A 10,860-nucleotide genomic window follows, 5' to 3' on the forward strand; every position below is an offset into this window, starting at 1 on the left:
GTAACAATAATATAACTTTTGTTTGAAATGGGTTTGGCTAAAAGAAAATATTGTTTTGTCTATAATACTATTAGGTCATTATACTATATGGGTTAAATAGAATGCATTACTAAAAAGAGACTAAATACAATTTCACTGACTAAAACTAGACTAAAATGTCATCAGTTTTCGTCGACTAAAACTAGACTAAAATAGTAATGGATAAGTCTGACTAAAATAAGACTAAAATGGCAAGAATTTTAGTCGACTAAAACTTGACTAGACTAAAAAGAGTATGACGTGACTAAAACTAATAAAAACTAAAATGACAGCTTGACACAAAGACTAGACTAAAACTAAAATGAAAACAGGCTGCCAAAAACAACACTACAGACCGCGCACATTTTTCAGACCGCACATAAACATTGATGCATTTGCTGTTGTAAAAGAATTAAGAGAGAGAGAAGGCGAGTGTTCTAGAAGGAGAAGAAACTTTCAACCAATCGCTGATCTTGCTACGGTGACAGACACTTTTATGAGCCAATGGTAGCAGCGCATTCAGTTCACACAGTGACGCTGCCAGCACGCACGAGCACAGAGTGAGAGCGAGCCAGATGAGCAGCTGCACGGGTCGATCTCAAGAAACTAAAATATTTATTAAGAGGAAAAAGTTCAGATTCAAAACAGTGATTTAAAACAAATTATTGGATTCCTGAAGTGATGCGATAACTTGGAAAAGCTGTCGCTAGAGTGAGGAGAGAGCAAAATAGAGAATTAGAACGGAGGCAGATGCAGAATCACAGAGCATCAAAACACTGCGAATGAACTTCTTCTTTTAAATAAGAAGTTAAAATGTATGCTTTGGTGAGTTATATTCTAAATATTAACTTGACATTGTGGCATAAGTGTTGCAAATTTGGCAGCAAACTATGAGTTTTATTAGTTTGTTTACATTGGCCGTTGGTATATAACGAACGAGCTGAAGCTATTTACATTTGAAAGTTAACAGTCAAGTAACGTAAATGTGATTAAAAAATAAAATTTTAAGTGTCAATATGTTCAATAAGTGTTGAAACCCTGAGTTAGGTTGTTATTTGAAATGTTTACATGATGCTTATTGATAAATCTGTTGAACTGAAGATTAATTACTGTTCTGCCTTGTGTTTTTACAAGGCTGGGTTTTTTTGTGAGAATTTCGAACATCTGTAAAGTTCTCCTGCTCCATCTTGGACACGCGAGACAATTAAGTGAAGGTGTATACAAAAAGGCGAGCCAACCAGAGCTGTGCTTTGAATTCATCAGAACTGGTAGGAGGATATTTTTCCTTTTTGTTTCGGACAACTACTAGGACGTGAATTCGCTGAAACTTCATTTTCCGTATTTTCTTGGATTTTCTTTAAAGGACACTGACTTTGAACTGAACTATTTGAACTATATAAAGGAACAAACGGTCCTTTGAACCGAATCAATTGATTCATGAATTCAACCCAACAGAGTCATTTAAGTGAATCATGAATTTGGATTACAAACAAAATGAAACAGTGTTACACTTTTACAAGTATTTTATTTATTTATTTATTTGCACTGTAGTATATGAGAACTGATCTTTAGCTTGAGGTGAACGGTTTAATCTGCTAAACCCAGGTACCTGGTAAATTCAAAGAGAGTGTTAATTACATGTATTGGGATTTATACACAGGCCCACATTGAACATTATACGTGTGTATACACTAAACCCCGTTACACGCTAGGCTTGTTGCGATAGTCGGTGAAACGGTGATTACCGGTGCTTCAGCCTCTCACCGGTTAGATCACTTGCCCACCGCGACACCGTCTTTCACCGTCGTTTTGATATTTTCTTGTAATTAAATCATTTAGTTTCGTTAGAGAGAGCAAACACTTACAACTGTATGTGTCTGCTGGCTGAATCCAGTGGAGCTGAACGCGCGTCATCACAGAGCAGCGGCTGCGGGTGTCAGATTTCATTCCTGTCAGACTGTGGCGAGCAGACGATGGCAGAAGCCGCGTGCTTACTCGTTTTTGTTATAAGATACATATATGATGTTTAATATAGGCGAGATCGTTTTGTTGTTGTGTTTTTCCTTAAGAATAATAATAAACCCATCATTCAAGCAGCGCTTTATGGAGGAATAGCCGGTTGCTCTGCTTGGGACTGGCGGGTTTCTGTCAGAAGTACCTGCGCACATTGACTCAAGCACTTAAACCAGCTGTTGCACTCACATTTGCACACAAATTCATACGCGATTTAACGCAGCGTACGCAAGCGCTGGATTTAAACAACAGTTGCATCTAACTCAAAAGTGAAAGTAAAATGCGCACTTCTGTGGATTTATAAGCCCCTCCCACACGGTGAAACCGGTAAAACCGGGTTTGTCACGCGCTGATTAACCGGTGGGAAAATTCTGTCACCGCAACAACCCTATTACACGCTACACTGTCATCTCTTTGAATCTCCTATGGTTAACGCAGGCTCGTGTTCATTTTCGGCAGGTCGTGTGGTTGCGAATTCCTCACAGTACTGAAATGTGTGCTCAGAAAAAAAATTATTTGCTCAGTGCTGAAAAAAATTAGAGGGAACATTGTTGACGAGATATCTCGTCAATGGCGGGGAAAGAGTTAAACAAAAAAGGAACAAAAAAATTACCTATTTATCATGAAGAAGAAATTAACAGTTTGATACCAAATATGAATGGTTTAAATTATTAAGTTGTGATTCATGTAGATAGCAGCACATCCTAAATCAAACTAAAACATCTATATATCATAGGCAGTGTTGGGTAAGTTACTTAAAAAAAGTAATCCACTACAAATTATTAATTACTACTTTAAAATTGTAATTTGATTACATTACTGATTTCTACATGCAAAAAGTAATCTAATTACTAATTACTTTACTTTTAAGTTACTTTGACAACATCAAATGTAAAAAAGCTACAAAGTGAAACTGTCAGAAACAAGGACGGATGAACCCAAACGCAGGCGATGACGGGGGTGAACAGAAAACACTTTATTATAACACAGACAAAACAAGAGCCCACATGGGGGCAGAACAAACACGGAATACTGACAGATGACTTAAACTAGACTTGACTACGATTCTAACACTAGACAGAATCACACAGTAACAGTACAAAATAGACGAGCACAGGACTAAGAACACAATGGCATTAAATATGAAAAACTAAACAGGATAAGGAGAAAACGAGTGAGGGTAATGAACTAATGATTAAACTATTAACAGGGAGAAGATGGGGCGGAGACAAGAGACGAGACACCGAAGGTCATATTTAAATGCTTAAAGCTATTTTGGTGTGATTTGCCCTCTCCTAAAATTACTGGTCATAATGATGCAGAAATATTTGTAGCTTTTATAATAAGTAATATCTATCTATCTATCTATGCACATTCATTCGCGGTCGCGGAGACAGAAACTAGAGTTTTAACACGTCATCGCATTCGCGAGGGCTTTTTGGTCAAGTTATAGAATGTTAATATTCATGTTAGTTCGTTAAATATAACAAATCAAAAGTTGTTTTGGTAATTGTTTAAATAAACATATGATTAATTAATGCAGTGCATGCATTAAGCTCATGATTAAATAACATAGTTAAATAATGTTAACAAATAAAACCTTATTGTAGGGGAGACCGGAGCTGGTTGTCTCACGGGTTGGTTGTCACACTGCTTATTCCAGAAATACTATATTGCGCTGTGGTACAATTTTGATATCAATTTGTTAGCCTTTAATAGCTTACTCATTTGCAGTTGTAATTTTGCTGAGCAGACACAAAAACATTGAGGTTAGGAGACAATTTTTTATTTTCATGGGTCAGAGTAAATTTTTATGTTGGTGTTGTTTTTGTGTTGAGATCTTGTAGGATATTATTAATTAAAAAACAAAACACACATGCAGCAGCCATATCACCCTGTAGCCCAAGACAGCTTGCCCACTGAAGCTAAGCAGGGCTGAGCCTGGTCAGTACTTGGATGGGAGACCACTTGGGAAAAAAACCAGGTTGCTGCTGGTAGTGGTGTTAGTGAGACCAGCAGGGGGTGCTCACCCTGTGGTCTGTGTGGGTCCTAACACCCCAGTATAGTGATGGGGACACTATAGTGTCAAAAAAGCACCGTCCTTCGGATGAGACGTTAAACCGAGGTCCTGACTCTCTGTGGTCATTAAAAATCCCAGGATGTCCTTCGAAAAAGAGTAGGGGTGTGCCCCGGCATCCTGGCCAAACTTGCCCATTGGCCTACTAATCATCCCTCATACTAATTGGCTATATCACTCTGTCTCCTTTCCACTAATAAGCTGGTGTGTGGTGAGCGTTCTGGCGCAATATGGCTGCCGTCGCATCATCCAGGTGGATGCTGCACATTGGTGGTGGTTGAGGAGATTCCCCCGTTCATATGTAAAGCGCTTTGAGTACTGAGAAAAGCGCTATATAAATGTAAGGAATTATTATTATTAAAAAGCCAAAAGTAGTAGCTTTATTTTTAGTCATCTTTTAGCTGTCAAGTTAAAGCCATGTGGCAGCTAGCAGCAAGTCAGTTGGGGATGGTTGTCACATAGCTTGCGGGGTTGGTTGTCACATGTGAGTATTGGACATGTAGACCTTTTAAGACTGTTTGTCTGTTTTTGTTTGCTGTTAAAATAAAATAAAGCATTAAATAAAGAGGTTTTAACACTTAAAAATTATTTCATTTTATTTCTCAACACAGTAGACAATTCAAGTAACTGATCACCCACTTTAATCCCATTGTTTAAACATAATGGGCATTGATGACAACTATCAGAGGGTTGGTATTCATATTAAAACTTATTTGCAGTTTCTAGCTTAAAAAACTAAAAAGTTCCGCATTATCTTTTCAGATCTTATCACTGAAATCCTATTGAACCTTTATAGGGACAACCAACCCCATACCCCGTGACAACCAACCCCGTGATGGGGTTGGTTGTCACATTGTGTCAAAGTGCCTTTGATGGTTAATTAATTCCTGTTACAATACATTTTAAAACTAAAAAGTATACACATTTAAAGCCAATACTCCAAAGTTTCATTTCATATAGGAATAATTGCTGAAAGATTTTTTGAAGATGAGCAATTCATGCATGAGTGAAAATTGTGACAACCAACCCCGGTAAATATATATATATATATATATATTATATTGCAACTTTAATCAGATCACAAAGTTATAGCACCAGCCATATGCTACAATATTAACAAAAAGTTTTATTTGTGTTGATTTATTTGATGTGCAATGACTAGGATGTGCATTTATGCCTTTTTTTCATTCTGATTAATCCATAGGTTTAAAAAACGAGTACTCGATTAACTGGGGGCGGGGCAATTAAATGGACGGAGCGTATACGTCATGGTGAAACTAAAAATATTTATATTTAAACACTCAAATAAACTTAATTTTGAAGAAACTGTGACAGAATAAAGAACATGCTAGATTATTAATTACTTAAATGTTTTTAACATAAACCTCTAACAGGAAACGCTGCGTGATGAAGTGAAACTAAAGGATCAATAAACACAAACTAATGCGCTTTCTATATGGTGCTCTCTACATAATATTAAGCCTTATACAACATAAATGTATTATACAACGTGCATATATCTGAAAACTAAAACTAAGTTATGTACTAGACAGAAAGTTTAACTCTTGTTGTGGATGTGCACCATAACAGCGCGCTTTAAAATACGTCCAGCCAAAGCACGAGCTTGTTAACATGAAGCAGCTTTTGCTATATTTTTAGCGATTAGCGTCGTGTCATCCTCTCACCTGTTGTCAGTCAGGATGTATGCTCGTATGGCTCCCTGGTATCTCTTGACATTTGATGTTTAAACATGAGATGATATAAGGGAACTTGCGACAGCGCTGTTTTGCATCTGACTGACTGTATATTCGTCCTATCGAATGGCGCTTTTCCATTGCATAGTACCCCACGGTTTAGTTTAGTTTGGGTCGGGTCAGCTCACCTTACTTTGGCGTGGTTAGCTTTTCCATCGAGTTTAGTATCACTATCACTTCGGAGTGGGAGGGATTATAGGCGTGTCGTTATATTTGCGCTGCCTGCTGTGACATCATACACGTGAGAGCGTTGTTGTACATTCCCATACATTCATTTATTTCTCAGTCAGCCACAAAATTAAAATTGGCCACCACAAATAGATGTTTGCACATCGCGTTTATAACTACCTCTGTCTCACATGACAGTTTCTGTTCAAACACCCGACCCGTGGCGTCAGTCGACGGCGCTCCGCTGAGCCTCATTCAAGTTGCATTTAAGCATATATAATGCGGACGTGCACGTCGCAAATGTGCCGCCACAAACTGCAAGTCTGGAAAAAACTGTTATGGTGTCCCGGATTCTCAACTTGCGGATGTTTTTCATCGCTAAAAGGGTGTTTGGAAACTTATAGCAGAACACAGATAACAACATGTTTGCTTGAGACAGCGCAAGCTAGCAGTAAGCTAAAGCTAATATTTACATTATAGCGATGACGTGACGATTCTCTCAGACCAATCAGTGATCTACAGTGTTTTCGCGTCACGTTTGGTATCAGCTCGGGTCGCTTGGAACCCCAACCGAAGTTGTACGAAAAAAAGTATCGGGTACTACGTACTGCACCCAATGGAAAAGCTCCCAAAAGTAAGCAGACCCGACCCAAACTAAACTAAACCGTGGGGTACTATGCAATGGAAAAGCGCCAGAAGTGAATCCCAAAATCAGGACATCCTTTTAAACCATAGTGCCTCAGTGATGCGGCTCCACAGCATTGCGCGGTCGGCGGTTGCTGCGGCGCGGGTAAGCTAGTGAGACTTTTTATCTGTTTGTTTTTGAATCGATATGTTAACGTAACTGATGTTATAGGCCGGTATGCAAAGCTCAACACAACGTCAAACACGCACCCAGTTTTTACTACCACAGGCGCTTGTAATGCTGCTAACCAGACATCCAAATGCCGCCATAATCACAAATAAATTAATTAATAAATAAACCCACATGATCATCTTTTTCGTGATTGATCATCAATGCCACGTTTGAGTACTCGAGCAATCGACTACTCATGCCCATCCAATGACCCAGCTGTAATAACAGGACTGACATCTGTCTTCTGTCTATATGTGTGAATCTAGAAAAAGATACAGAATCTCAATTCTTCATCCTTCTTTGTGTAAATAAGAGTGAAAAGACAATTTAATTGTTTCATGTTTCTTTCAGATGTGAAGAGTGATTCATGTTTGGATATAGAAATAACGTCCTCAACATCAAAAGAGCGACTGACAGCACAAACTCTTTCCTGCATCACCTGTGGAAAGACATTCAGCTCACAGAGACATTTAGAGAGACATGAGAGAAAACACACAGAACAGAAACTCTTCACCAGATCTGAGATCAGCTTTACTACCTTACAAGAGAAGAAACTTCATTCAGAAGACCACAGAGAGAAGAAGAAGAAGAAGAAGCAGTTTCACTGTGAGCAGTGTGGGACGATTTGTGTCTCTTCCTCTGATCTAAATGTTCACATGAGGATACACAATGGTGAAAAGCCTTTTTACTGCACTGAATGTGGAAAATACTTTAGAACCAAATCCAATCTTAAAATTCATCAGAGACTTCATACAGGTGAAAAACCTTTCAAATGCTCTCAGTGTGACAAGACGTTTGCTCAGTCAAGTTATTTACAAGCCCATGAGAAAGTTCACACTGGAGAGAAACCTTACGTCTGTGATCACTGTGGAAAGAGCTTCTCTAAATCATCTCAATTCAGAGTTCATCAGAGAGTTCATACTGGAGAAAAACCTTATCACTGTAGTCTCTGTGGGAAGAGTTTTAGTGTAAAGGTTAGATTACTAAATCACAAGAGAATTCATACAGGTGAAAAACCTTTCAAATGCTCTCAGTGTGACAAGACGTTTGCTCAGTCAGGTTACTTACAAGCTCATCAGAGAGTTCATACTGGAGAGAAACCTTATCACTGTAGTCTCTGTGGGAAGAGTTTTAGTGTAAAGCATACATTACTAAATCACAAGAGAATTCATGAAAAATCTTACAAATGCTCTCAGTGTGGCATGACCTTTACTCAGTCAGGTTACTTAAAATCCCACCAGAGAGTTCATACTGGAATGAAATCTTATCACTGTAGTGTTTGTGGGAAGAGTTTTACTCGCCATGGCAGTTTAGTATTACACCAGAGACTTCATACAGGTGAAAAACCTTTCAAATGCTCTCAGTGCGACAAGACGTTTGCTCAGTCACATTACTTACAAGCCCATCAAAGCGTTCATACTGGAGAGAAACCTCATCACTGTATTTTCTGTGGGATGAGTTTTAGACAACAGTATGCCTTAATAATTCACAAGAGAATACATACAGGTGAAAAACCTTACAAATGCTCTCAGTGTGACAAGACGTTTGCTCAGTCAAGTCACTTGAAAGCCCATCAGAGAGTTCATACAGGTGAAAAACCTTTCAAATGCTCTCAGTTCTCAGTGTCCTTATCAATTTAAAATCATTATGAGTCGGAGTCGTTTATAATGTGCATTTAAAAAAGCAACACTCGTTAAACAAAATCATTCAAAATATTCTTTATTATCATGAAAATACCTGAAACAATTTGAAGAACAGCGTATAAATATTCCCGTGTAGACATTTCCTGGAATAGCGTTTGTAATGCTACTTCTTGTGTGGCACAAAGGGAGTTTCTGCATGAGAGCGCCCCCTGGCATTCGGATGTGCCGGGATTTCACCGTAATTCATTAAAATTCATTCATTGAGATAACGCGCATTTGCCAATTATTCGTTACACCCCTACTCACAAATGATGTCATAAGGGGCTCTTATTATAATAATACCACCCCTTAATCTGCACTATCCAACCACAGCACTGCCATTAAGTTCAGAAAAAAGTACAATTGAGTTTTAATTGCAACAAACCACCATCATTGTGATTATTGTGTTTGAATTTTATCAGCTCATTTGCATTTTAAAGGACGCACCCAAAACGGCACATTTTTACACACACCTACAAGGTGGCAATTTTAACATGCTATAATAAATTAATTATATTTTGAACTAAAACTTCACATATGTGCTCTGGGGACACCAAAGATTTAATTGACATCTTAAAAAGTCTTGTGCCATGGCCCCTTTAATTGACTAGGAAACGGTGAGGAAACGGTTATTTCATGAATATGTGGCCATGATTTTAAAGAATAACATTAAATGTTTACACGTTAACACATCTGACTCATTAAAAGTAGCTATCATTTTAGATATCAGCTAAATAAAGGCCTCCATCGCAGAGCTTTATTGTTTTATAATTCTTTAATAACAGTAGTTATATCTATAAACAGCAGACATCCATAATGCCATTGCCTAATAAACTGCCTCAGGTGACACTGAACGCTGTGCTGTGGTTACTCATAAGAACACAAGGTTTGCAAAAAAACTGGCTCTTTTTTGCGAGCGAACGCAATATCTTTTCAATTGTTGAAATATAATTTTAAGTCATTGTCTTTATCTTATTGTATATATATTCATCATGTTTGAGAGCAAAACCAAATAGAACTGTCCTGTAAATGATAATGTAAGTGGGTTCCTGCAAGTTCCTGTCTCTTATCTTAATATGAAAGAAATTAGCCAGGTAACTGTGACCCTGGTACCTTTTGTTTTATTGTTTGAGTTGATGGCCATTTGTTTATGTTTGGGCCAAGGGTCTGAGTCAAAGTGCTGTTGTGTTTTGAATAACACATCAGATAAAGGGACACAACACAGGTCATGAGCATTACTGTCCTGCCTAATATTTATGTGATTTATTACACTAAAGAGTACATGAGTACAACACACTGTACTAATACAGTGCCATAATATCGTCATCCAAAATAAGGACACTTGAGTAATTTGAGTAGTTTGATTTGTACATTTGACTGCATTCTTTTTCATTTCTGAATTTTTACTTCAAGAATTTGATAACAGACTAATAAAACTATTGGAATAACTGAAAAAGCTATTATATTGCTGGTCACTAAAATGGTATTTACTATTATGTGACAATTTCTTATCTTTTGTTACTGTATTAGTTGCAGAGATGGGCATAAATAGATGGAAATGTATTTCAAATACAAATACAAAATACTGTTTTGAAAAATGTATTTAAATACAAATACAGTAGGCCCTATTTTGTATTTTAAAAATACACAAAATACATGTGAAATTGGTGATTCAGTGCAAGTATTAGTAGGCTGAAATCTATCTGGGTCTATTTCTGAATGCCAAAAAGCATTTAGATGTGTGCAACTGCTTAGAAACTTGTAGTTTATATTTTTTTTTCAGGGGACCCAGAATTCTCTAGCTACGGCCCTGATTTTGGTCATGATGTTCTTTTAAAGTTTTATTCTAAGGTGGTTATTTTAACACATTTTAACACAAAACGTCTTACAAATGTTGCATTTTGGTCAGGTTTTGTTTTCATAGTGAACAGATGTGATTTACGTTTTTTACTACCTAGAGAAAATGTGCCAATTAGGTATTTCAAAATGTTTTTAAAACATCCTTTTTTTTTAGGGTGTGGTTTTTAAAAGTTTTTAAAATGTTGTGGCGCACATTACCATAAAAAATACAACGTTGTGAAAATAATGTGTTTGTATTTTTAATCTGATCATAATCTCTTTGTCCTACTATATCCTTTATGACTTTAAAAGCTTGATGTTTTGTCTTTATTCTTCAGCAATTATTTCCCCACCCTTTCTTTTCATTTAGTCATTACTTTATACAATAGTTTGTGGTGATTTCTGTCCATAAATAAGACGCATAGTTGTTTTGCTAAATCCATTGTAAAGCAG

At 37.2% G+C, this 10,860-nt stretch overlaps 2 protein-coding genes and 1 long non-coding RNA gene across 3 annotated transcripts in view; all 3 read left to right on the plus strand.

Annotated features, from left to right (window-relative positions):
- Window positions 1–10,612, plus strand: part of LOC135771611 (uncharacterized) — a 28,180-nt gene extending 17,568 nt beyond the window's left edge. The window contains exon 2 of the mRNA XM_073815453.1: window positions 7,202–10,612. Within this exon, the coding sequence (XP_073671554.1) occupies window positions 7,202–8,526 (1,325 nt within the window). The 3' untranslated portion in view covers window positions 8,527–10,612. The remainder of the gene's footprint in view (window positions 1–7,201) is intronic.
- The window catches only part of LOC141279842 (uncharacterized), a 190,864-nt gene that overhangs the window by 21,049 nt on the left and 158,955 nt on the right, over window positions 1–10,860 (plus strand). The window lies entirely within an intron of this gene.
- LOC135771779 (uncharacterized) lies at window positions 382–1,247 on the plus strand. The gene is made up of 2 exons (XR_010543047.2): window positions 382–843; window positions 1,153–1,247. It is a non-coding gene; the product is annotated as an uncharacterized lncRNA (long non-coding RNA).

The sequence above is a fragment of the Paramisgurnus dabryanus genome, chromosome 8 (genome assembly GCF_030506205.2).
Source record: "Paramisgurnus dabryanus chromosome 8, PD_genome_1.1, whole genome shotgun sequence".
Taxonomy (NCBI): domain Eukaryota; kingdom Metazoa; phylum Chordata; class Actinopteri; order Cypriniformes; family Cobitidae; genus Paramisgurnus; species Paramisgurnus dabryanus.